This window comes from Bradysia coprophila, unplaced genomic scaffold (assembly GCF_014529535.1).
Source record: "Bradysia coprophila strain Holo2 unplaced genomic scaffold, BU_Bcop_v1 contig_297, whole genome shotgun sequence".
Lineage (NCBI taxonomy): Eukaryota > Metazoa > Arthropoda > Insecta > Diptera > Sciaridae > Bradysia > Bradysia coprophila.
In genome coordinates this window covers 5,292,620-5,320,557 of record NW_023503555.1, presented here as the reverse complement: position 1 = coordinate 5,320,557, position 27,938 = coordinate 5,292,620, and the positions used below count along the sequence as shown (strand labels likewise).

Genomic DNA, 27,938 nt, shown 5'->3' with positions numbered 1-27,938 from the left:
GACCACAATATTCTGACAATAGGATTACCTCGCCAATATCTACATACCTTGGATAATTCGTGTCAAAAGAGCGGTAAAAATTCAAAATCAATAGTGACACGGACAACTTTGAATTGTTTCAGAGTCACGACATTATAATATTAGAAAGCGCTCGAATGATTGTTTTGGTTCATTACCTTTCATTCACTAAAGTTTCAAATTTTCCGGCCCACCTAAGGGTTGCATTAACACTGCATTTTAGCCCGATGCGCCAACCCGGGTCTGTAGCAAGTAGGATACGTATAGCTTTTAACATTGCAACATTTTGTTATGATCATAAAATCTCTTAGCTCCACGAAAACTTTGGGAAAGTGTACGCTCGTATTTTAAAATGCACATTTTACAATCTCAGCTCGTTATAGCGGGAAGAAGAAGTGCATAAATAAAAAAAATATTTTCCATTTAACAGGAAAAATGTATGAAAATTTCATAGCAAGCAAGTTCTTTACGAACAAAAAAAAATTTCACAGAGCTTTTCCAGATAAATTAAAGGGAAACTGAGTGTCAAGTATTTCATGGAGAATGCAAAAAATAGGTCCATAAAAAATGAAGAATTTAGGAAGCATACGTAAAGTTTGTTTAACAAACCGCTAACCATGAAAAAAAAAACTTTTTTTTTATATGGAAAACTTTTTCCAAAGCATTACATGTCATTTATTAAAAAATGCACTGGAAACAACGAACTTTATCATAAATTGTTTGAAGAAAATAGCTTCGCGTAATTAGGGCAATTGTAGTCACCATGCTCGAAAGTAATATAACAAAGCAGATTCGGTTTTTCATAAAATAATACAATGTAACGAGCCAGCCAGAAACATGAACGCACGCAAATGAATGGATGCAGTAAATAGATCGCAAACGTGAGCTATTATTATTGTACATCCAGTCGAGTGGAAACAATAGATCATGGCATAATTGTATGTATATGGAATGACTACAATATCAATCAAATGAAATGAAAAGAGATTTACCTGTGTGAAGTTATGTTGTGCACTGGAGGGAGGAAACCTTTTCATCTATTCATGCAATAGTACCAACACAATTGCTGAAACACTAACTGAATGTGTGACCTGATGGCAAAATTAGGATCACAGTTCGGTTTTCGGTGTGGGATACATAAATGACTTATAGGAAAACTCCGCCATTGGCCTGTAGAGGCGTTATAATTCTCTGACATTAGCAATTTTATAACGAAATGTACTAGCAACGTAATGGAATATTAAAAAAAAACTTTCCAGTGCTAGATGACCATATGGTAAAATCAGTCAAGCCCGATTGCGCCTTTCATTTTTTAGTTAAAATTCTTATATAGTGGAACCTTTTTCGATTACATCTATTGCACTATGCGTCTTCTGATAACCATGAAAAAATCTATTACATTTACAACTTTCCCTATCCGCAAAAGAATAGAAAATTCATCTGATTCGTTTTTCGGATTTGACACAACGATATTACCTTTCTCGTCCTGGTGATTTTGTGTCTGATTTTCATTTCACTTTATCGGAAATGTTACTCATATGTTATCGACAGTGACGACAACAAGAAAAAATAATGAGCTCCGGTTAAAATGGTTTTATATAGGAAAATCTATAATAAAACTAATGAAGTAAAAGATTATATATAAAACGCAAGCGACGTTTTGAACATTTGAAGTAATAGATTAAATGAATCGCAATGCCTTAATTAAGGGCTAAATGAAGGAAATACCATGAGATTGTAGTCTAAATCTGTACGACCATTAGCTAAAAAAGGTCTTGCCAGACCCACAGTTTCCCAATCAAGTTATATGAAAGTTGAATCTAAGTTTAACGACTAGTATGACACTACAAGAAACTACGAGGAAATACAACAATGAGAGGCAATGGATAAATTCCAGAGTTCGGTCTGAATCTTCCATCATATCATATCTGGTTCAAACGCTAAGAGTTCTTTTGAAACCTACTAAATAATTCCCACAATGTTTGCTCCCCACATCAAAAACCACAAAACACAAACCGTAAAACTTTGAAAAAAAAGAAGTAAAAAGAAATCACTTGAATGAACAGAAGCCCCATTAATCACGGAGGTTTTTCTTTTATTTAACTTACAGCGAAATTTGATCCCTTGGCACACATCACCATATGAAAAGAGCAATAAACATTTGAAAGAAAAATGTTATGCATATTCATCATAAAGCGTCAGCCAGCCAGAATTCTAAAATTAACAAGCAGTCATAAAGCATTCACAGTGGTTCATTTCACTTATCTCCTTTTTTACGGCTCTTGTATGGTGTCCTTTAGACATGCAAATTGGGACGGCATATGGAAATATCTGGATAACTGTTTTGCCCTAGATTGTCGTTAGAGGCTAGACGGTTTCTTAATTAATCATTAATTGTCCTTGCATCTAAAAACACTTGCACTAATAACGAAACTTAAGCAAAAACATTTTTTTTCCCATGACCAATCATTTGTCCGCTCAAATAATTCATATTTTCGATTATTTTTTTAATTAAAGATAACAATGGGCAATAATTATACCATTCAAGTGTGCCACACTAAATTGCATTCATTGATCGCATTAATCGGTATAACATTGAATTTTTCTCTCGCGCCAATAGCTTCGTATATAATACGATTTTATGAAATGCAACCTTGAGAGCGTTTTGCACAAACCACTGGATAATCCAACAAAAGAGAACAAGTTTTGCATAATGTGTACATATAGAAAAAAAATCGGGAATGGTGAGGCAGTACCGTGAATGTCATGTCACATTTTTAATTGCGAGTTAATTTTCGTTTTTCATAAAAAGTGTACACGTTGTGGCATTGAAGCCATTTAGCCCTTCGGAAGAATTTCTATGCCAAAGCCATGAAGGTTTTTCGGGAAAATGCAATAATTAACTTTTCAGGTCAATAGAGATTTATATTAATCGCTTCAGGGAAAATGATGCATGTTGCACAATGTGTTGTGTATTCGGATTTATGATGCCTGAACATGGTGTGTGTGTGTGTGTGTGGGTTGGAAAATTTCTATCAAGTGTATAAGTCCATCCTTTATTCTACCAGCTGTCCATTAAATTTTGTTTTTTAAACTTTGAAACTTCAGTTAGAGCGAATTTTACAAACTTCAACAGTTTAACATCAAAAGCAGGTAAATTGGCTGTTAAAATGTTGTTGAAACTTTTCTTGGAGTAAGCCGTCAGTCTTGTAAGAGTACTCTTGTAAGAGTAAGAGTAAGAGTTATAGTTTTCATAAAATATTTACTCAGATCCACAAAATATATCGTCTGTAATGCTGAAATTGAACCGTCGTCATACCACCAATCCTCTACTCCCCCATCCCATACGATCCTATACGATAAACTGAAACGTTCGAACGGATGCGGAAGTGGACCTATGGACCAACACTCGGCGAATTTGGTACCAGTTGACGGCGTCTTTGTTACAAAATAAGACATCTGATCTCGGTTTAGAGAAAATAAGTTACGTCGTTCGAGGTTTTTCATTAATACCATTTCTCATCAGACCATGGCGACAGTGGTATTTGATACAGTGCTCAGCGAACACTATACCAATTTGTACACGGCCAAGCCTAGCGAATCATAATTGAAATGAAATTTCAATTCATCACTAGCCTTGGTGACTTGTGCTAGTGAGATAACTAACTGCCACAAAGCTAAACAGCGTTAAGTTCTGCATATTGTGATACTGAATCTAGGAGTTCATTTGTTAGCCTAATTTATTGATAGAACAAACCTCAACAACTCTTAAATGAGAATTTTTATCGAATTTCACTTTTAGAAGTTGATCGTGAAACTTAAATCAATGCAAATCCTAGGAAATCATTCGACTGTAAAGATAAAAGTACTTAAAAATAAGAAAAAAATAGTTGATAGCCCCTCAAAAACGAGAAAGAAAATTTTTAGAAAATTATTGAAAATCCTCAGAAAAAATTTATAAATTTCCGCCCTCGGTAGAGAATGAGTCTTGGGTCAGTCGAATGAAATCAGCTAGTTGCACGCTTTCATTTTTGATCGACATGTCTGTAGTAAATTTATACGTTTCGTTAACCATTCCCAACCAAAGCCTTAGATTAATAGCCTAGCCGCCGCTATTTATAACGTTCGAAAGTTCTGTGACCCGTAAGATTTACCGATTTACCGATTTACCATCAAGACATTTAAAAGACTAAATAATTTCATTAGAGCTCTTCCAGTAAATAGCTTAAATTGTTCCCGTCCAACTCATGTCGACAAACACAAAACGAACAATGCGAAGCAACACAAAACCAATCATTTTGAACTTTTGTTTCGTTCCATACCTTTAATGTAATTCAATACACGAAGCAATAGAAAATCCACCCAAAGAAACTCGAGAAAAATTGTTTTTAATTTTCTAAATACCACCGGGGTAACACAACCATCGTATCAACTATTTTTCAGAGTGGTCATCGACCATGTTATTTGTAAAATACATTGTGCTTACCAGTTGGGATAGCTGGGTGCTTGTTTGTTTATATAGTGTTGTTGAAATACAATTTTCGATTTTGAACAAATTTTTTTTTGTGTATACATCGCATACATCGCGAGAGAGTATATTATATCCAATCCATGTAAACATCCGAGGGAATAGCAATGTTATCGACATTATAAATTACATCCCTTTCAATTTAAAACGTTTAATTGAAATCGAATATTTTCGACGATTAATATAAATAAGTCAAAATTCATTCAATCTGATGTATTCCGCACGGAAAAGTTTTTTTTTATTTTTTATTAGATTGAATTAAATCCCTAAAAAAACTCATTGACCCATCGAATTCCCTTGAGTTGCATAAATCAATAAATAATTCGTGTTCATGAACTCAATTAAATTATCGTCCGTTGTATATATACGTATACGTTGAGTAGACGATGTAAAACATAACTTAACAATATAAACACTATATAGACAAATTGTACTAGCAATATATAAGATAAAGATAAAAAAACATCAAATAAAATACGAACCCTTAATCGCCAAAAAGAAGACTAGTAGTGTGAGATGAAAAGTATCCATTGCCAGAATATTTTTTTCGTTCTTGTTGATTCCAGTGAGATGATTTTATCCCGAAAAATGAAATCCAGCGTAGGTATGATGAACCAAAATGAACTTTTTTTTATACGATTTTCTTTCTTTTCCTTTTTTTATTATTATTTTTTTCTTCTTCTTCTTTACTTTCTCTTTATTAGCGAAGAAATTTTGATGGCCGTGTTAGTGAAGTGAGTGATGCACACACGCAGGCTTTACATATACATATGTAAAATACATATATTTAATACAGATCAACTCACAACCTTCTGTCTCCGACACTCTCGGGGCTGATTATATCGATAATCACAATGTAATTATCATATCGCTTTCTTTAAGGATTTTTCGTATGTATGCATCGGATCTGAAAATTGAATTGGCACCGAAAATGGAAGAGAAGAAAAAAACGACATGAATTACTAACGACGAAAATCCAAAAAAAAAAAGAATCAGTTGATGTGATGGGTTTATAAAATAAACAATAAACAAAAATCACCTAAGTCGACATGTTCTTTAACGGAAACTTAAAAGGCCATAGAAAAGAAAGTAAACTCTTAACCAAATATAGAGAGGAAAAAAAAATCTCGTAAAAGAAAAACCAAAAACTTTTCTCATAAATATTATGGGACTCGGTGTGTGTATATATCGAAAATATCCTGAAAAAATAAAACATTCATCAAAATGGCGGCTGGAAAACACGACGTTAAAGAAATTTAAACGACTTGAATGTCTGCCAAGTTGAATGAAAATGAAGACAGGAAGAAAAAAGAAAGCAAAACAAGAGAGAAATGTAATACGAAAGGAAGAAAAAAAAGCTTCTGCTAAATAGATTTGAAAGCTTATACAGTGTAGGATTTTACTGCGATGGGTTCAATTAAATTGATAAAATCTTTATTGTAAAATGTTTTTTCTTCTTCTTCGACTTCTCCTTTTTCTTGTTTATGGATAATTAATGACTGAAGATTAGGTTATTGTTTATTGAGGAAAAGAGCAACATATAATTCGATTTTTTTTTTAACTCGAAATAAACAACAACAGGCTAGAAAATGGAATGTTGCTCCTTACCAAATTTTTTTTAAATTTTCTTCGTTAAAAATGACAACATCATTGAGAAAAGTATTTGGATGAAGCAAAAGCATGAAAAAAAAAAAGTTTTACAAAAATGAAACAAAACTTCTTAAGCGCTAAAAATTTAAAAATTTAATTTTTTGAGGTTAAATAATATTTAAGAAATTTATTTTTAATTGTAAAAGTTTAGGTACCATTCGTTTCTGGTAGTAGTACTTTCCATTCATTTTATTCAATGCAATTAATAAGAAAATCTTTTCCATCATATCCTGCGATTTATATTTTCTTCTTCTTCTTCGTTTAGATTTATTTTATATCGAAATTATTTAGCAATGATATCGGGGATACTATTTATCTAGATACGTATTTATGCACAACATTTATTTAATTTCCATGGTTTTCTTTTTATTATTAGTTTAATCTGTCTTCATTTATGGTAAAAATTTATTTGATTTTAAACATTCGGAATTTAATGTCGAAAAGCCAAAAGAAAATTCATAATTCAATATAAATATGGCAAGGGAAAAAAAGTAAAACACAAGAGAAAATCATACAGTCAAAACGAGAGGAAACGTAACAAGTATAATATATGTATAAAAAAATGGAGGAATTTCACACCAGTGTATCATTGAGTTTTTTGGTCACGAGTTCTTCTAGCATAATTCTGTCGGTATATATATTCTATAAAATCATATCACTTATGGAGGTGTCTCAGTGCCTCGTATTTTATTTATATCTGTCTTTCAAGTTAACATTAACAGTCATTTGCCAGAGAAACCAACACACAAAATTTCGTTCCATTCAAATCACATTGTCCAAAGAGATAAATTTTTTATTTTTATTTTTATGCTCTCTATCAGGTCCAGGATAGAAAAATTTGAAATTTCTTTTTTTTTCTTCTATTCGATTTTCAGATCGAAAAATTGTCAAGCAATTCCATCTCATCAAACAACAACAACAACCGAAAAAAGAAAACGGTATTCTATCGATTAAAATCTGGGAACATTTACAGCAATCGGTAAACACATAAAATATACGCAATTATTCCAATATTACATAGATTCGAAATACACTAAACAATTTTCATCTCTTTTAACTTTGATAGATATATATATATATATATACATTTAGTATCGGGGCTGTACTACACTGACTGATTTTGGATCGTATTTCAATTTTCCGAATAAAATAAAAAAAAGAAAATTCCACACACACATTTACAAGAGTTACTTTAAATTCACATGGCTAGTAATTAGAATTGTTTTTATCTGATTTGTATATGATCGGATGGATACTTATTTAAAAAAATGTCTTTTTCATTTACGGTGTGGCTATTATATATATATATATATTAAACTGTTGGTGCAAAACTTAATTTTAAAAAAATATGTTCAACGAGACACACAACAGACTTTCCTCCAGTTTCTTTGATCACTTATTGAGCTATACAGCTTCGAAATTGTGGACCAGGGAAAAATTTTTGCGTATGCGCGGCAGTTATAAATTTCTACAACCAATACATTGACATTCTATATTGCGAAGGATGCATGAATGAATGGAGAGAAAATTTGTGATAATTATTCGCTGGTCTTGTTTGACGGAGTAAAATGTTGTAAGATGTTGTTGTTGCTGCTGTCGTCTTCAATGTATATAAATAAGAGAAAAGCTTTTTTTATAAAGCTCCAATGCTGTACACATGCACACCGTGCGAAGAGCGTTATTTCTTCGATGGTATTTACTGTTTTTGGGAAACTTAATCAATTGATTGAATCGTTTTTATTGAGATATTTTTATTGCGAAGATTAGGATTTTATGATAAAATAAAACAATTAGAACATTTTTATGGACATTGTGCGAGACCTTCACTCTTCCACGAGATGGAACTAATTGCGATGGAAATGTAAGGAAATTTTAATAGGAACCGTTATACGACCAATGCGAGTGGAGCACGGAATTTTCATACACCATTCGTACACCATACGACCGCATCAAATTCGATCAATCAACGCTGTCAAACAATTAATTTTTACTCAGAGGTAACCACTCTCAGAAACCGTAGTACGTTTTCGGTGATAAATTAATAACATTGTTCGAGGAATGGGTGTAAACATAGCACTGGTCCTAGTAAGACAGACGTCAAAAAGACTCGAAATTTTGATACGTGCATATATTTGTACAATTTTGCATGTCTCACATCAAGAAATCATGACTCATGTTTAAATCATCAAGAAATCATGACTCATGTTTAAATGAAATAAATGCAAAACAATCAGCTTTCAAATGCTAGGAGCAGTGCTATGCTGTAACTTTATACAGATAGACTAATACTAATTTACGAGACGAGTTGCAAATCCTTTTCGTTGCCAATGAGCCATGAGTTGACCATGCCCTATTTTCAGAATTTGTTGATATATTTTGAGAATTTTCGAAAGTTTTGTGAGTTTTTGTGAGTCGGCATGTGGATTGTCCACTGTGGAATGATCATACAAAATCGAGTTGAAATTGTTGGAGATATTATAATTCCTCGGCTGGATCAGAATATGTTTCCAACTTTTCAATTGTTTGTTCGGAAATTTAGGTTTTATTGAACACCACCGCGGGGTATTATGATAACTGGTGTAAACGGAGCCTATTTTCGTCAACAAAGTTTTTAACATTCACGGCAATTCTCGAAATTCTTGAAAAAGCTTGAAATACTAAAATTCAAGAATTTTGAAGAGGAGGTCTTGAAATTCCTGAAAAAAAATCACTGAAAATAAGACCTGGGTGCAAAAACCACCATAATTACTTAAAATAATTAATTTTTTAGCTGTTCTCACGGTTTGTGAGAATTTCAACATTAAACCAAAATAAAGCTTTACATTAAGTTTACTGCTTACATAATGATCGACACACCGTTTATCCTGACTCACCTATCAAAGGAAATACGCCGACATAATGCATTAAATACGGAGAACATCTCTAGCCTCTTTTGAATATTTCAATTCTTGGTAAGTACGAAACAACGTAAAATACTAACTCCATAGCCTATTTTAGGTAATTTCTTATAGAATTTTCGGGAATTTTAGAGAATTTCGAGAATTTTCAGGAATTTCGAGAATTTTCGAGAATTTTAGAGAATTTTCGAGAATTTCGAGAATTTTCGGGAATTTCTATAATTTTCGGGAATTTTCGAGAATTTCAAGAATTTTTGGAATTTTCGGGAATTTAATTCCTAAAATAGGCTATGACTAACTCCCATTTATTATCAGTCATTTTCCCCCCATTTCTTTATTTGAAAGTGAGTTATGGACAGTTGTCACCAACAATATTTCTTCAGCATTGCTGGTGTACTGCTCCACCTTGATCGCTTGTATTTTTCCAGGACAACGATGCAAAAATAAGTAATAAACTGTAGATGAAGTCGTCTTTTATAACAACGTACATTGTATGTACACAACAAAACAAATGAAGTAAAAGATTTCGTGTCAATCTGTAAAAAATGTTTAAATAAACGGATTCCTTATTTCCCTTATTTGGGAAAACACTTTTCTATTCCTTCCAAAACTTTTCAAAATTTCCTAAATTTTCCGTATTTTTCCGAATTTTCAGAAAAATATTTTCTTTTGTAATTCAAGGAAATTTGGAAAAATGTTTTCCCAAAAATAATCCATGTTTGGTGACATCATCCTTATGAAATTCTTGCCGGCTGTGAAAGGGTTAATTTTTAAGGTGACATAGCATGCACATTAATATTGTATCTAAGTCCATTCGGTCTCGACAACTCCAAAAAACTAAAAGAAGCGAAACTAATGAAAAGCAATATGTGCTCAGTGCACAAGCAAACGTCAATATATTTGATTGAAGTAAATACATCGAAAGTTCACCATCATATCGATGAAAGTCTGAAGACGAGAAAATAGAACTTATGTTTATTTATGACCCACAACCCTCTCTCGTTCGGCAAATCTGTTACTCTGTAGAAGGGAATACGTTTCTTGTTATGAAGAACCTTTCCTTCTTCATATTTTTTGTTTGTTTGATAAATTTACAACGATAGAATCCCATCCATTTGTTGGTATATCGTCACATAAGTCGCATTAATTTTCTTGTCTCTCTATTTATATATTAATACCATCCGCATCCTTCCGAACTCGGCGAAAAACATTTCTTATCATTAATATATCCAATACGTTGCCGCCATCATCATATTGCGGAAGAAAACTTTTATTAGATTGACAAAATGATAAAACCCGAATATAAATATATGTTTTATCGAATGTTTCACTGTTGTATTGTTATTAAAACACTGTGTGTATCGCTACATATTTCCCATTTTGTCAAACAAGCTCCGCAAAAAGTTTATTACAAAAAGAGGTATTCAAACCAACCTTTCTTAAACATAAAAGTAACAACAAAACATTTCCATCCGTAAACTAAAATCGTTTTTATGCACATAAATATATAGTTTGTCACTCCGTTTTCCACCGCTTAAACAACCGCAATACACCACACACAGTCATCGTCGTCGTTCGTATCGTCAACAAACACTATTATTATACACCCACCACACCACCATATAATATACCTTGCTGGCAATAGTACAAGTATATACACAAGCAATTTTAAACAATATCTGAACATTATTCCTCTCGCCCATTCTAAATGATATCAGAACAAAATGGTATAGATGGTATACCTACAACTCTTCTCCCAAAAAAATGATTTTTTTTTCTTGTATTCAAATAGATGTGCCTCACTTTGCCTTTTATGTTAATACTTATTTCCACATGACATTTCTATCTCTGTACAATTTATGGGCAAGTATTCCGAAATCAAATGTTTCACACTTGTGAACGGTATATTTATGTCTATCTCTATATGCATGCCATCAAAACAAGACATCATGTTACAGAACACGACCTAGATATATCTTAGCACTATACCGAGGAATTGAGAATATTTTACAAGTACGAAGCCAAGCTAGACGAAATATTACTACCACCGCGTGTACCACCTCTATATAACACTATACCCCTATGGTTCTGTTTCCCAGCACAAAAATTATGATAAATGCATGAGAAGCCAAATAGGTCAGAGTAAAAGAAACCATTCAAATTTGCACCAGTAAAAACACAGAAACGAAGTTTTTCTTTTCTGATTCACAACACTTTTTCCCAGCGAGAAATGATGGTGAGGAGAAATAATAATACAAAAAAAATAACCGAAAATGATTGATGCATAACAATACATCAGTGAACATCATTTATATTAGTTCTGTGTGATCTGTGAAAGCGTTAAATTGCTTCCTATTGTATATTACAGAAAAACGTCGTTGCCAATAGCTCGGGCGTACGGGAAAAATTTCATTAAATTTTTGCGATGATTTAAAATATTGAAAATCGATATTAGTCGGGGAGAGTGTAGAATACGATTTTCGAAAGGTAACGGTCATTTATTTCAAAATTCCATATTCATAGAGAGAGAGAGAGAGAGTGCTAAGAATTTCAGAACGTTTATGTTGGGTAAATTGATGCCTTTCTTGCTTGATAGGCCTATCAATCTTCTCCCTTTAAATAATCTCCATGGTCATTTCAACCATAGTGAAAGTAAATCGTTGTCGATTTGTCAAAGTTTTAAACCTCTGATTCATCATTCGCACACATCGCTTGTTAGTATCCAATAAAAATTTGGTTTAAACATTAAATTTTAAGATTTTTGTATGGAACGTTTACATAACGAAAAGCATATTAAATCTATTACTTCGATTGTTTAATGAATCTTTGACTTCATTTCTTATACAATGCATTTTGCTATATAAGATAGGTCAGACCTCATGGCTTATCTTTGCCATCGTTGTTGATAACAGATGAATTGCCGTTGCTGCCTTTGTTACAGCAGAAATGATTTTTCATATCATATGTTTTTTCATGCTCGCGTTGTGTTTTGCCCTATTTTCTCCCCTCAATCGGCCATGAGAAAATTGTGTTTTCTTGGCTATGGTACGAATGATACTTCTTTTCTATTCGAACTGTCACTTTGGTTTTGTTTTCAAAAATGGCGAATCGATGTTTTTATTTCGTGACAAAGGCGAAAAACGGCAAAACACAGAATGCATGAAAAGCGATGTGTTCACCTCTGGGAGAAATAGGAAATTCCAACAAGAGCGATGTTGTCGGTAAAGAAACAACTGTTGATTCAGATATCCCAACACGGGCCTTTTACTTTGCCAGGTTGAGTGTGACAATTTTTCCGAGGTCAGAAAATAAGAAATTCCAAAGAAGAGCGAAGGGCGAAGTTTTACGGCCGAGTTGAACCCAACGTATTTCGAAACGAAGACATCAATTTATAACACAATTTTTCAAAACAAAATCAAATGTGACAGTTCTGAGAAAAAATTACTATGCAAGAGGGAAGAAAATAAACATTTCTTCCCCTAACTTTCATCAGACAAAGCGTTAACAAAACGTGGCCTTTTGAGTGAAAATAATGAACACATATGAAAATAATGTCCTATTCCCAGTCGGAAACCGAAAAATTCCCAGTCCATACTTAAGTTTCGGTGAAGGCTTGATTTCCAGTTGTTCAAATGATTTACGAAAAAGCCTTCTAGTAACTAGATTAACGGTATACCGCATTATTTCCATTGCCCGACCAACCAGCAATGATAATATCTTATAAAAAAAATCGTGTGGAGTTGTCTGAAACGACAATCTACCCGCCGAGTATGGTGGCTTCAACGCCATCTGCTTTTATTTTTCCAGGTCGTAAATGTTTACACATGAAAATTTCAACAGATTATTTAATCTCACCAACGTTCCCATGCTACAACTGGTATGGAATGTCACTCTATGGCTTTGAAATTGACGACAAAATTTTTTTTTTAATAGGAATTGCATCAACACATAAAACACAATATATGACTTCATTTTCTGTGGAAAAATTCAATTTCCGTTATTTATCGCACAGTAATTGGGTATTTCGATAAAAAAATCATATTTTCGCTTGTTAACGTTCTCCACACTCGTTTTCCCCGATACCTTTTCCATTCAAATTTATAAGATATGGCTCGCACCTTTTCGGTGAGTACAGTCGATATATATATTACACGGCTTGTGCATATACCACCCACCCCACCACCGCCATCACAGTGGGAACGGAAAAATATCAAATCAGAATGCAATGAAAGGGCGGAAAATCTAAATAAATTGAGTCTGGAAAATTTGAAAATAAACACCGACTTTTCTGTATCGATATCGATTCATTTCAATTTTAGTTCAATAATTATTGTTTGCTTGGGAAAAAGTTTATTTCGTTTATAAAATGTTATAACTGCAGGATGCAACGGCGAAAATAAATTGTTGTTATTGGGTGCGAGAAATATGATACAATGCAAATATGATCTGAATGTAAAATGTGATTTGGATATGGGGTTTGATTCAGGGTTTTGATGAATTTTTAAATTTCGATTCCATGTTGTTTTGACAAAGTTTCCCGTCTTTTTATCTGCTCCGAATATTAGATTAGTTTTTGTGGCATTGAGTCTCAGAGGAAAATTTAAACAAACTTTCTGGTAGATCGTGGTGCTGATCAAAATTGCATAATTTACAACACCAACCGAACTAATTTATATTTTATTTACCGTGTAGAAATAGTATATAAAGCTGACACACTTGCTCATATGTGGTGAATTGACAGAGTAGTTTATTTTCTGGTTGTTACATTCAATCGATTTGCTTGAACGTGCTATTTGAGTTAAGTTGAAAGTTAGCTGCAGTAAATCGCTTTAAATTTTAAAAACAAAACTACCATAAGCAAGGGGAGCAATAAAATCTGTTACTTCAATGGTTTACTTTTTGATGTGAGGCAATCGTAATGACGATTGTTTCTAACAAAATATGATACTCATACGACACGTACTACTTTTGGTAAAATGTTTTTCCAATATTAAGGAGAATCCAGGACAACGTGGGAAAAATTAGGAAAATGTGGAACCCTGGTAAACGGTTCACAACATAAATGTGAGGGGTAACCGACTGACCGAAATGGTGGCAAATCAATTCCTAATTCCTTTTAATTGCTTCAAATTCCTTTTATTACTTCAATTACCGGATTAACACATATACTTGCTGGATTCGCCCTTCAATTCCTGTAATTCCAATTAATTCCTACAATTCCACGAATTTTCGAAATAATTCCACGGTATTTTCCGTCATTATTCAATTCCATTGCGACATATTTTTTTGTAGGAAATAGTTGATTTCTAATTGTTGTATTGCTGGTCTGGTAATATTAAATTACTAAGCTGTTGCATTGCTTTGTTCCAACCAATGTTGAAATTTTTTTATTTCAACGTATAAAGTGAAACGTGATTAGTTGGTGACTCACTATAAATATTGTTGTCAAATAGAGACTAAAGTCAAAGTTAAAGGAGCGTTTTGTAATGAACAGATTATTTCGGCGAAACTAAAATTTGCAACAGCTATGTTGCAGCTTCCCGGTAACTCCGGTAAATAATTGTAATTGATGGAAATACAAGAAATTCATGGAGTTCAAAGGAATTGACTGAGAATACGTAAAATTGATGGAATTAAAAAGAATTGATTGGAATCAACTGGAATTGACTGGAAATACGTGATATTGATGGAATTATGAGGAATTGACCGGAATTGACTATAAATACGTGAAATTGATGGAAATACATCAATACATTGTAAGGGAATTGAAAGTAATTTAGACTAAATACACATAAGTATGATGATCGGAAAAAAGTACCAGGAATTTCCGATCATCATACTTATCCTTATTTACTTTCAATTCCTTACAATTTAAAGTATTTCCAGCCAATTCCGGTCATTTCCTTATAATTCCATCAATTTCTCGTATTTCCATCAATTATAATTATTTACCGGATACTCCGGCAATTCCTTTAAGGGTGTGTAGTCAATTACCCTAGTCGGTTACCCCTCGCATATTATCCGAGTCGATTACCCCTCGCATAAGTGTTATGACAGCACCTCGTCTCCGGGAACATATGTTTAATATTAATGTGTTGTCGCTAACATATGACTCAAGTTAGTTTTCATTGACAGTTGCAGCAATCGTTACTTCGTGTAGAACAGTTTCTAACTTTGTTCGACAGTTAGGGCAATGTTGTCATGAAAACTGGACGTATATTCAATGTCTCGTGTGAGGTAAGCATAAATTCGAAAAATATTCACAACACCAGAATTATCAACACATAAAATTAATATCCATTTCAACAAAGCCGACGTCGATATCTTCCCCACAAACACCCACAAAAAACCGATTGTGATGAACCTGTGATAGATATAAAGCCCTCTATTTGTGCTTAACACGTAGCTTACATTTTATATTAAAAGTTAAGGAGGAAAAGCTTGTTTCGCAAACGAAAGTTGTGCTTGTAATTGTGCTTTTTCCCTGGGTTTTGTCATTCGAATAACTTTATAGGGTTTCGTAATAATGTTATCGAGTACTTACACCAGTAAATAAACGAATTTTTGTGAACGTACCATGACAGATAGAGCTGTTTGAAATGTATTTTTCGGTGTACTCTCTCGATTTACAGGTTAATGTGCATCAAAGGATAGCATCACCCTTCCAGTATGTAAATATTGAGTCGGATTATAAGGCGGGCCAAGTGGGCCGGGCCCGGGCGCTGGGAAAATTAGGGGCGCTGAGAAAGTAAGACTAAAGTACACAAGCAAAATGTACACCAATCAAAATGAGGTTTAGATCTCGGTTTTGATAAAGTGTTCTTGCTCAGTTATTATCGATTAACGTCATTTTTTTCTGTATAAATGGAATTCGTTTAAAAACGGTCCTATTGAAATCGGAAGCCACAACTATTTTTTTTAAAGTACTCAACTCTTATCCAGTGGTATAACTGATCGAATACTGAAAACATTCTTTTTTCTTGTGGAGGTATCTCCATATACATGAAACGTACAAGGTCGTGTGAAGTGGCATTACAAAGGTAATTGCACGCACTTTCGGGGAAAATGAGGTCTTATTTGGTTTAAACTTTATTTGAACTGAGATATGAACTGCTGGAAAAATGCTTAAAATTTGACTACACCGGTGAACATCTGATGGTTACTATGCATACAAAAAATAACAAAAACATCAAAGGCTGTTGCTACTGGTCTTAGCTTAGCCAATGACACCAAACATGCATGGGTTGTGACATGATTGTGACTGTTTTAAGTAACAAATTTCTGTTTACAATTACCTTTCCAATGACATGTATCATGGATCTGGACTCATCTAGAAGAAAAGTGCATGTTTCCTGTTTTCGATTAGGCTTCCGCTGTTGAGGATTGAGGATTTTTAATAAAAATAGTTTTGCCTTCTATGGGCACGTCTGGTAGGACTGTTTTCAAAATAATTCGGGTATTAAATGAGTTGCTCATTTTGAGCATGATCATTCATGATCATTTTTCACTAAGTCGAGCTGGTGAACCAAAAAAAAATTAGCTCGCTCCGCTCGCAACTCTACGTTCATTTCTATCATAAGAAATCCATGAATTTATTGGTCGCTTAAAATTAAAATTCACAAGCAAACATAATTTGGACAACTTTTCTTAAAATTTAATTTCATTTTGTTTCTATAAAAAAAATGATAAATTTCGTTTTTCACATTTTTGAGCGGCGCTATAATCTCACGGCCTAGGGCGCTGGAAATGATAATCCGGCTCTGAAGAGACAGACAGTCAACCGCCTCCCTCGCAGTTAATAAATACAAATCCAAATAGATGAAATTCTCCAAATCAAAAAAGAAACTTCCGTTTGTGAAGCATTTGTCCTTCAATATTTGTTAATACCATGCCACCACTAAAAGTCATTTTCCATTGTTTTATATTTTGCCACTCCATGTTTTCCATACCTGGTGAATACGGTTCAGTGAACTGTAGAATTGATGGAATAAAATTTAGAGAAGAGAAAAAAGTTTTCTTTCAAATAATTTGATCAAACGTTGCGTTATATACGTTTAGTCGCACGTCTTTGATATATTTTGAATATATTTTTCTATTAATCCCTGTAAGTAAAGGCAAAAACAATTCGTACCATATTACGTCGTTTTATGTACTTCGTCGCTCAATAAATACAAAATAATTGCCCCATTAAGGATATAGATTTACAGATTCTTTTAAACACAATGACACATGACTAAGACTTTCTTTTACGGTACTAATGGATATGTGGTCTGGAAGATTGGGCATTATGTTCCCTATTTTCTCTTTGTATACACATATTTCTTCTTTGACATCGAACCAATTAGAGCTAATTGGGCTTTACTCCATAGAATATTTGATGTTGATTTTCCAACAGGTTATTACGGAATGGAGGTTGAGCACAATACCTAAAAAAAATATCGTCGATTTCGTTAGTCTATGGAATTGAAACAATAAAATGGCAGATGGTTGACGAAATCAATGTTCTTGTCAATTAGGTATGATGTTCGATTGAATGTGAAAGTCTTTGGGTTCGTCTCAAGTGTTGCGTTAGAAATGATTATCACCATCGCGGAACAATTGATTAACAGAGTGCTTTACGTAAAAAGATTCGAATTCCGGGTTTTTATAATAATGTCGAAAGGATAGAAATCGAACTGCTATGGGGAAATTTTGCAAGCATTTTGGGAAGTACCAGGTAGTCGCAATGTTTGAGTATACTAGTCAAACCAATTATTATTGAGAGCAAGACGCTCCAAGCATGAATGGAACAGTAGATAGAGTACTGAAACTGGAGAGTGCGTTTAACAAAGATGTCACCCACCTTCGAGAAGGTCTTCAACTGTTCTTTTAGAATGTGATATTTGGTTCTTTGGTGTTTTGAATTTTTTACTGAAACCGCTAAAAAATTACGCAGAATCTCCGGCAGAACATTTGTCACGAGGGGTAAATCACTCATTTTATGACAAGGATTATATGGGATTATACGGGATTATTTGGTGATTATATGGGATTATATGAGAAAGTGATTACCACCTCGATTTGTCAGGCTATAATGGAAAATTCGCAGTTTATCTTCTGAAGCTGAGTATACAGTCGATCGTGAAATGAAATTTTGACAGAAAATATATGGACTTTCTGTTACTTTTTTTCGCTAGCAGTGAAATAATTGACAGATAATCCATACATTTTCTGTCAAAACTTAATTTCACGTCCGAGTGTATAGTAAGCTTCAGACATTCCTGTTAGTTCTTGTGCCCGAACCACAGAACCAACTTGAAACTTTAAATACAAGTTTAAAACCATTTTGAACGGAACCTTTTGCATCACCAGGGGATCACCCAAATTGGCCACAATAACCAATAACCAAATAACTGTGAAATGTTGTTTAAAATTTTCGAAACGCAACCTTCTCTCACTTAATTAAGATAAATTCCAATTCCCTCAACATTCATTACATTAAAATTAAATTGTAAAAGACAAAGGTCAGCAATATCCCTATACATATACTATTCACTCACTCTCTCGAGTCAGCTAAGAACATTGAGCATGAATTCCAACATTAAATGTTTGAAGGGCCGACAAACAAAAATGCCCATAAATTGAAATGTAAACGTTAGAATTTCCTGTGAGCTTTGAATTTATTACAAGACACAGTGGAGTACTTAATTAGTGGAAACCTCTTCACCAAAATTCATAAATATTCCGTCAGTTTCAATTATGCCAAAGGTTGCCAACGAATATTTTTTAACATGTCTTCCAAACAAATTGAAAATTTGATAATTAAATTTTAATAACTGGTTTTTATCCCACAAAGATACACGGGTTGATTTGAAACGAAACGTCGAATATATTTTGTTTTTGTTGTGTCGGATCTACGGTATTGAAAGGTTTCATTATAATATATCATCCTTTTGTCGATCCCAAGTCGTATTAACGTTTTCTATCTTTACATCACCGTTTTGGGTATACATTTAGACAGAGAGGTATACAGTGTGTTTTGTGCTAAAATAAATTCAACTTAATTGGCTATTAATTTGATGGAAGTGTTGTGGACTTTCGAACAAATGTTTGTGCTGTGGAGTTAACCGTCTATTACATTATGGATATTAAAATTTGAGCAAAATTGTAAATAATTTATGAAATGTTTAGGTTTTATCGATTTGTTCATTAACCTGTTACAGACGTGTCTTTTACTTCCATCGATTAAAGTATTTTTAATCGTTTGATTTCAAATCTTGGACTTCAATTTTCTTTAACATACATTTTACTATTATATAAAGGACCGTATTACCCAGAGCTTGTCACTTTTTTTTGTCGTTGTTATCGATAACAGATGAATAGCCGTATGTGACAGGTTAATAGTACCATTTTTAGGGGTTTTTTCTTATGAGGTGATGCCGAACATCAAATTATTGCAGGTTTTCGGAGACGGACCAATCATCTGTTATTGGTGACGATGACAAAAAAAAATCACTTCAGGCTACTGTTTCCTTATTATAGCAACACGTACGGTAACACTAATGAAGAACAAGATTCTGTATCAACCACTAAACATGAAACTAAAGATACAATAGATTTACTGATTATATTGCGATGTACTTTAATGTGCGATGTTTATTAAATTGAGTTATGAGAGAGAATAGCTAATGTAATCTCGATTTTTACTCGATCGTGAACAATTCAAGTATAGAAATTGGGTTTTACTAGATTTATCGATCAACGAGAAGTAACAGGCAAACATAGCTTGAGAGAAATTTTAATGGAATTAATTTGTCATTGAATGACGCTCGGTATGAACTCACCTAGAACAGTTAGAACATATTATTGAAGCATCAACATTTCGGCATATCGTGCCAATCGTCAGTCAAGTCAGTCGAGTCATTCAACTTGATATGTTGATATAGGTACTGAACCGCAAGTTGTAAGTTCTATATGAACAATCTTCGGTAAAACTGAGGCTAGTGAATTTTAACTGAAATTGAATTGAGTAAGACTACAGCGTCTTCTGTATGGCCTTTGTTTACAATTATTGGTTATTGGAAAAAATATGAAATTCCAGAAAGAGCGAAGTCTTGCGTCTGGAAGAACCAGAGACGTACACAGTCTGTTTCTGCACAGGTATCCGATGAAGTCGAAAACCCTACAGTACGACCGCGATACGATTCAATGGGCTCACCAAATATTTCAATGTCGTCCGAGAGACAAAGGGTTGTCTATGTTTCCAATTTTCATCCGTCTGTTACCGAGAAGGACGTTGTTAAGTATCTATTGCAGAAGAACGTAATATCATCGGCTGAAGACGTGTCATGCAAGATATTGCTCTCATCCTATGCAGATATAAACAGCGTTTCCTTTGTATCGTTTCGGATCACAGTTAACTCTAACATTTTTCACTCAATAGTCAATAGTAAACTGTGGCCCGACGACGTTGTAGTTCGTGAATTTATGAAACGTTAAATAACCAGTGAATTTTGAACTTTCATTTTGAACTTTAATTTCGTCTTTTTTCAAGAACTAACTTATTGTCATAATTTTAACTCAGCCTAAACCTAACCTCCGATTAAACGAAATGTTGATTGTACTGAATGGTTCTAACTCTAATCAGAATATGATTAGCCAAATCGAGTCTCACGACTTTAAAAAAACGAACTCCAGGTCTACTCGACCTGTGCAAATATCTGCTGGTCTAGTCAACTGGCTGTTGCTAATCATTTCTCTTTCAGATGGGCCATTGAGTACATCCAGTCAGTCAAATTAAACAACGCAAACGAACTTAACAGTCGCCGCTGTACTCCTCAACCACGTTATAAGCATATCGTCATTATTAATGAATTTATTTAAATTATTTTAATTGTTATTTGCAAATTGTCAATTTTATTATACCGAAAGTAGTCAGGGGGCCTATGCCATTGATGAAATAAATAAATAAATAAATAACAATTTTTTTTTTAAATGTGCGATTAAGAGGGATTTTTTTGAAAAACAGTCTACTGAAATCGGATGCATTTTCCAATGGATTTTTTTATACACTAAAAATAAAATCGTTTGTCTCTTACGTTGTATTGCAACACAAAAAATAAAATCTAACAATTTTTCCGCTGATTTGGAATCACGATTGGTACGACTCACCAAATAAATTGGTACATTGTACCATTTTGGAATGGTCAACGGTAAAATTGGTACGTGGTACGAAAAAAGTTTTCAGTGTATTATACTCTAGAAGCCAAAACCACCTTCAAAAAAATTTCTTCGAACCTGCGGTGGCTGGTAAAAGGTGATCAAAGACCGTTAACTTTTACTTTTCTTACAAAAAATTCTCCACTTACACGAGCCGTACAAGGGTCGTGTGAGGTGTCATTAGAAAGGTAATCACATGTACTATTGAGCCGAATAGAAACTTATTGGTTTTAAAATTCATCAACACTGAAATACGTGCAGTTTAAGTTTTCAATCGAAGACTTACACTGTTCTTACTGAAATTTCTTGAGATACGCAAAACGTACATGGGCGAGTGGGGAAAGGTAATTTTGGGCCAAATAGGGTCTTATGTGGTTTGGATGCAGAACGATGAAATAGAAGCTGAAATGTTCAAGTGCTCATATTTCACCGCATATGCATCCAAAAATTCATAAGTTTGTTCTGCGGGGATTGTAGGTGCGGCTATGTGAATCAAGTGCAGAGCAGGAGCCGATTTCTGAGTTCCGAAATTAAAATTTAGTAAAAATGACGATATGGATGCATTTATCTAACTTTATCTGTAGAAGGTAAACACTTATGAAGTGCAACCATCCAACTAACAGATAATTTAAAGTTAAGTACACAAAACAAAACCCAAATATTTATTTAGGAATTTTATGTGCTAATGTGAACCATCCAAGGGAACCATCACTTATCAATTATTTTTCTGCTATTTTTTCGGTTGAAATTATCAGTTTAGTTTCGTTCGACACTCAAAAGTGTTCGCAACGGTTTTGTGTTTTTCGTTTTAGTTGTTAGTGTTACTGGAGACATGGAATTAAAATCTAATTTGAGTTTTCTTTTTCTGTTCGGATGCCTAATTTGTTTGACCGCTGCGATAAAATACGAACACATCAACTTCTGTTATTTTAACATCCTCGATGTGTTAATCACGAAATCGGTCGAATTTACATTCCTTTGTTACGCGTTTGATCGCGAAGACCAGGTTTTCAAAAGTTCAAAGAAAATTAACACTGTCACATGGAAAAAAAGCAAGATGAAAGAGAGAGAATACGATCCTGGAGTCGTCGATAAAATCCAATTTCGAAAATGTCGATTTCCCACATTAAAACGAAATTTTTTCGAAATGTTTTACAATTTACAAACATTTAGCATTTCGAGCGTGGAACTGGAAACGTTGCAGGTGAACATGTTCCGAGAAGCGAAGAATCTAACAGCGCTTGACATCTCTAAAAATAGCCTGAAGGAAATTCCATCGCATATTTTCATCGATGCTGTTAAATTACAAGACGTGGATTTTTCCAACAATTACATTATACGGATAGATCCGCTGGCCTTCGAGGGCGCAATACAATTGCAAAAATTGGATCTATCCTTCAATCAAATCACTGATTTAGATTCACGTACCTTCAATTTACCGAATTTACTGATGTTGGACTTATCGAACAATAACATAACGAAATACAACGAAAACATTTTCGAAAAATTGACCAATTTGACCACATTAAATTTATCGTTCAACACATTGGAACATTTGCACATCGGTACATTCGCTGGCTTGTTCAAGTTGAAGGAACTCAGCTTGAGGCATACAAACTTGTCGGACATTCAATCTGGCACATTTTTTGACCAAAATTTTTTGCTTTCACTTGATTTGTCCGAGAACAACATCAAACGAATTGACTTCAAATCATTCGCGTCGATCCTACTGTTAAACTTGCAATCACTTCGACTGGGTGGAAATCAACTAACCGATCTGAGTGGCTTCCACAAAGCACTTTTTCCTCAAATGGAATTATTGGACATTCAAGGAAATCCATTTAATTGCTCGTATTTGCTTCATTTCATGGAATCAGATTCACATTGGAAAACGATTCAATTCCATTCAAAGGCATCTGAAACGTCTGATGTGCACAAAACTTACATTCAAGGAGTTAAATGCGACCTTACTCCCGACGGAAAGACCATACATAAGTAGACTACTTTCCCACTATCAATTTAGAGGTGTTTTTAGGGAGGAAAAGTAGTACTGTACATACAACGCAACGTTACAATTCATTTGCATAGTTTAACGCTATGGCCGAATCCAATATCAGACTTTGTAAGAATAAATTTGCAGAATTTATCGTCAGAAATTGTTTTAATTGTTGAACACAAATACAAGACGTCATCTTGTGGTTGAACACAAAAATCAGAAGAATTTATTACAAAAGTCATCTTGCTGAATAATCGTAAATTATTCTTTTCACTCTCATACGCTCTTAGGTTACTTCCTATTTTCCAACTTGATCTCAGGAGCAATTAGGTTCCAAACAAAATTTTTAGCCCCGTACGAAGTACTGGGGGCTTATAAGATTAATATGCCGTTTGTAACATGTCGAATTGGAAGCAGCCAGTAAGGGCAAAGCATTTGGTTATGTTCATAGATGACAAATCCGCAATAAAAAAAATGTCCGTCCGTCCGTCCGTCCGTCCGTCCGTCCGTCCGTCCGTCCGTGACCCCTCTAGCTAGAGTAAATCACAACCTTTTTTCAAAATTCTTTTTTTCCCCGATTGGTATGGACAAAAGTAAGGTCAAGTTCGAAAATGGGCATGGTAGGGCCGGCCCTTCCAGAGCTAGGGCCCTATAGGTGTTTTTCAGTCTTTCGCCGATATCTACCGAAATACGCACGCAATACCTGCTTGTGATATATCAAATGAAAGGTATTGACGAGTAGAACAAAGTTGCTGAACATTGTTTTTGGGTAAGATGCAATGTAGGCTTGTTGGGATGGCTCAAAGGTCGTTACTCGGCCCTAAGTGTTTTTTGCACATAAATCGAGTAAATCTCATCCGATTTTGCTAGATTTAGTTTTTTATGAAAGGTAATTGAATACCGAAAAGAACGTGGGGAAAAAAGTTTCAAATTCGGGCCCTTGGACTAAGGCCGCTACTCGGCCCTAAGTCGTTTTTGCACATAAATCGAATAAATCTCATCCGATTTTGCTAGTTTTTGTTTCATTTGAGAGATAATTGAATGCCGAATAGAATGATGGCAAAAAAAGTTTCAAATTTGGGCCCTTGGACTAAGGCCGCTACTCGGCCCTAAGTGTTTTTTGCACATAAATCGAGTAAATCTCATCCGATTTTGTTAGTTTTTGTTTCGTTTCGTTTGAGAGATAATTGAATACCGAAAAGAACGTGGCGAAAAAAGTTTCAAATTGGGTCCCTTGGACTAAGGCCACTACTTGGCCCTAAGTGTTTTTTGCACATAAATCGAGTAAATCTCATCCGATTTTGCTAGATTTAGTTTTCTATGGAAGGTAATTGAATACCGAAAAGAACGTGGCTAAAAAAGTTTCAAATTTGGGCCCTTGGACTAAGGCCGCTACTCGACCCTAAGTATTTTTTGCACATAAATCGAGTAAATCTCATCAGATTTTGCTAGATTTAGTTTTCTATGGAAGGTAATATAATACAGAAAAGAACGTGGCGAAAAAAGTTTCAAATTTGGGCCCTTGAACTAAGGCCGCTGCTCGGCCCTAAGTGTTTTTTGCACATAAATCGAGTATATTTCATCAGATTTTGCTACTTTTTGTTTCGTTTGACAGATAATTCAATACCGAAAGAAAATTGGGATAAAAAAAGTTGTAAATTCGGATTTCTAAGATTACATCGTAAACTTTTGTTTTATACTTGAGAAGTACTTCGTACGGGCTTTTGTAATTGCGCTAAGCGCAATTTTAAAGATGAACGCTTACAGTTTACAATTTGCAAAAATAGACAATGATGTCAAGTACGCAATAAGGTTACGGAAGCATTTTGATATCGGACTAATAAGGGTTACGGGCTTATTAGGGCTATGGACGTATAATGGTTTCGGGCTAAATAGGTTTACGGGTCGTACGGGGCTCAGTCGTAGTAAACGCTCCGACTGTTCTGATGCCTTGTTTTTATTTTTCTTCGATGTAGAACATTATTATAAGATACTTTGCTTCGTATTATATGCCAAAAAAATGTTTACTTTTTTTATAAGCCATTTTGAAAACCCAAAAAATAACGGAAAAAACGAAACTCCGGAGTGTATTCCGATTCGATTTTTCATGATTTTTTGCGTGTTCAAAGTGTTCTATAAAAAAAATTAAACATTTTTTTGGCATATAATACGAAGCAAAGTATCTTATAATAATGTTTTGCACCGAAGAAAAATAAAAAAAATATTTGTTTGGAACCTAATTGTCTCTTTCGATTTGTGATGGTAATTACGTGATATGAAAGTTTATTTTCATTTCGCTTATGATTCGCTAGACATGTGCATGCATAAGCGTATGACTAGCCGCTGGTGTTTGTTTTTTGTTTCCTTGCTGCTATTGCCATGGCCTGATGTTGACAAAACGAATTCTTTAAATCTTTTTAAGAATTTGATACTATCATTGAACTGTCTCTCAGATCGAAACAGTGGCAGAAGCCGCTGTCTAGCCTAATAAACTTGCATTTTATACATTTCTACACCCTAAACTTAAAAACATTTTTATGATTCCATTTCTGTTTCGTCGACGGTGGTTTGAATTTGCAAAGACAATGTACACGGCCTTTGCTCGCCAGAAGTAAGTAAGAAAGTAAGTAGCACACATTTTTGTCAGAGAGTGAAAATAAAAATGTTTCAACGATTGGCCTTTGAGGCAGACTGTTAAACACAAACATTTACAACAACCGACGACCGATATTTTGGAAACAAAAATTAACAAACTTTCAAACTTTTGTCCGTATACCAAATCTAACAGACTGTTAGTAACAGTTAACTCATCACATCATATATACCCACCAACGGTCGCATCCCCTATCAGACACACTCGTATAACGTACGATACAATGTAAAGACAGGTAAGGAAACTTTCCCTTTTCAAATTCAACAGGTGAAATTAGCCAAACAATGGTGAAAGGTTTATATAAAAGCTAAAAACAAACAAGTTCACACACAGAAACATACACCACAAAGATAGACGATTTTTGAGCTAAAAGCGAATGTAGTAAACACGGCGCCAACTCCATTTATTTCCCCTTTCTATACATACTTGCACATTATATAACATGGAGTTGTGATTGAGTAAAACCCCTGCGAAAATGATCATCGGTTTTTTTTTGCGAAATTCAGTTGCGTTTCGATGTTCCGACCATAGCAACGCTACTCACCTTTGGGTGTGTAATGAAAATTCTTATGGCAACAGGCAAAACATTACTCACCCGTGAAGAATGTCTCAAACTAATCTCAATTACTTTTAATCGGTAAAAAGTACACAAATAAAAGTGTCCAACTGTTGATATTTCAATTACCTCCTCCTCCTCCTACCAACGAACAGATTAGTGAATTATGAAAAAAGCAGGAAAATGTTTTGAAAATGCAACGATTTTCTGTGGTGTGTGGAGCTGTGTGAACTAAACTCAAGGTAATTTTTTGAAGTGAATTCCGAGCCACGACTTTAGGTAAGCAGGGTTTTTAGGATAGAAGATAGAATAGAATAAGTGGGTGGCTTTTACGCCTGCACCTAAGCCTCAGATGGGCCTGTTGGTTTTTAGGATTGTGTCTGATGCTAATTTCCGCCTAGAGCTGGACTCAGATACCACTCTACAAGTCTTTTGCCATTTGTAGGCTTAAAGGCACTCCTATGTTGATCTTTCGATCCTGTCACACAGTGAAATATAGTGGGACTTTCTTCTCGACTGCGATTAGACTATGGTATCGCCTTCCTGCACGTTTTGCCCCCTCTTAATATAATACAAAAAATTGCAGAACACGAAAAACAATTCTTCTATGTTTAAAGTAAACAAATCACATTTTCAACGAATACCAATCCTCGGACACGCCCCAATGCTCGGACACTTTGACATTAAAAGTAAATTAATTAACTTCTTGCTCGAAAATATTGTGGATGACTATCCTTCAGTTGTAATTTGTAGTTTTCACTATCGATTGATCGTAAAATTAGATTCACTAAGAATACTGTGCAATTTTAATCATTGAAATAGAGGCACCACGTAAGTGTAATTTACTACCTGAAAAATAGTTTGTGAGGTGATCAAAACACTTCTTTTTTCTAGTTGAAAATTAATTATATTGCACAGTGGCTTTGTTTTTTAGATTAGATAATGTTCAAAATAATATTATTTTCACTCAAACACGATTATAAACAATTATTTCTACTGTTTTTTTGGTGTCCGGTTGATACAAACATCATATTTGGTGTTGATTCAGTAGTCGGACTATATGGAAAACATATGAAGTGACAAATTCAACATATGCCATGTTAAATACACCGAAAATGGTACCAAAATAGTGTGACTCAAAAATGCTTTGTAAATTGTAATTTAAATGGTTTTATCTATTCAATTTAGTGTTGTCACTTCATTTTTAGTGTATTTGAATGATTAACAATTGACTTTTCTTATTTTATTGAAAAAAATCCGTGAAATTATTTAATTCAATTAGCGTCCGAGCATTGAAGAAGAGGTGTCCGAGCATCGGAAAAAAGTGTCCGACAATTGGATTTTCATGTTCGGCCAAATGAAAGTGTTAATTAAAAATAATTCGGAAATAAATGATTTAATTAGTGTGCATAAAACGAATCTTAATTAAATTTGTGACTGTT

The 27,938-nt window shown here is 34.1% G+C and overlaps 2 protein-coding genes across 3 annotated transcripts in view; one reads left to right on the top strand and one right to left on the bottom strand.

The window, feature by feature from the left end:
• The window catches only part of LOC119078436 (neuronal acetylcholine receptor subunit alpha-7), a 171,381-nt gene extending 163,803 nt beyond the window's left edge, over positions 1-7,578 (bottom strand). The window contains exons 1-2 of one of the 2 annotated variants that reach the window (XM_037185954.1): positions 6,352-7,578; positions 5,029-5,453 (exon numbers count right to left, since the gene is read on the bottom strand). In XM_037185954.1, coding sequence (XP_037041849.1) covers positions 5,029-5,077 — 49 coding nt within the window. In that variant the 5' untranslated portion in view covers positions 5,078-5,453; positions 6,352-7,578. The remainder of the gene's footprint in view (positions 1-5,028; positions 5,454-6,351) is intronic. The other variant, XM_037185955.1, reaches the window with a different exon arrangement.
• Positions 7,579-22,254: 14,676 nt separating this feature from the next.
• LOC119078435 (leucine-rich repeat-containing protein egg-6-like) lies at positions 22,255-23,404 on the top strand. Its single transcript, XM_037185947.1, has one exon. It carries the CDS (start codon positions 22,349-22,351, stop codon positions 23,288-23,290), a length of 942 nt encoding a protein of 313 aa, XP_037041842.1. The 5' UTR covers positions 22,255-22,348; the 3' UTR covers positions 23,291-23,404.
• The last annotated feature ends 4,534 nt before the right edge of the window (positions 23,405-27,938 follow it).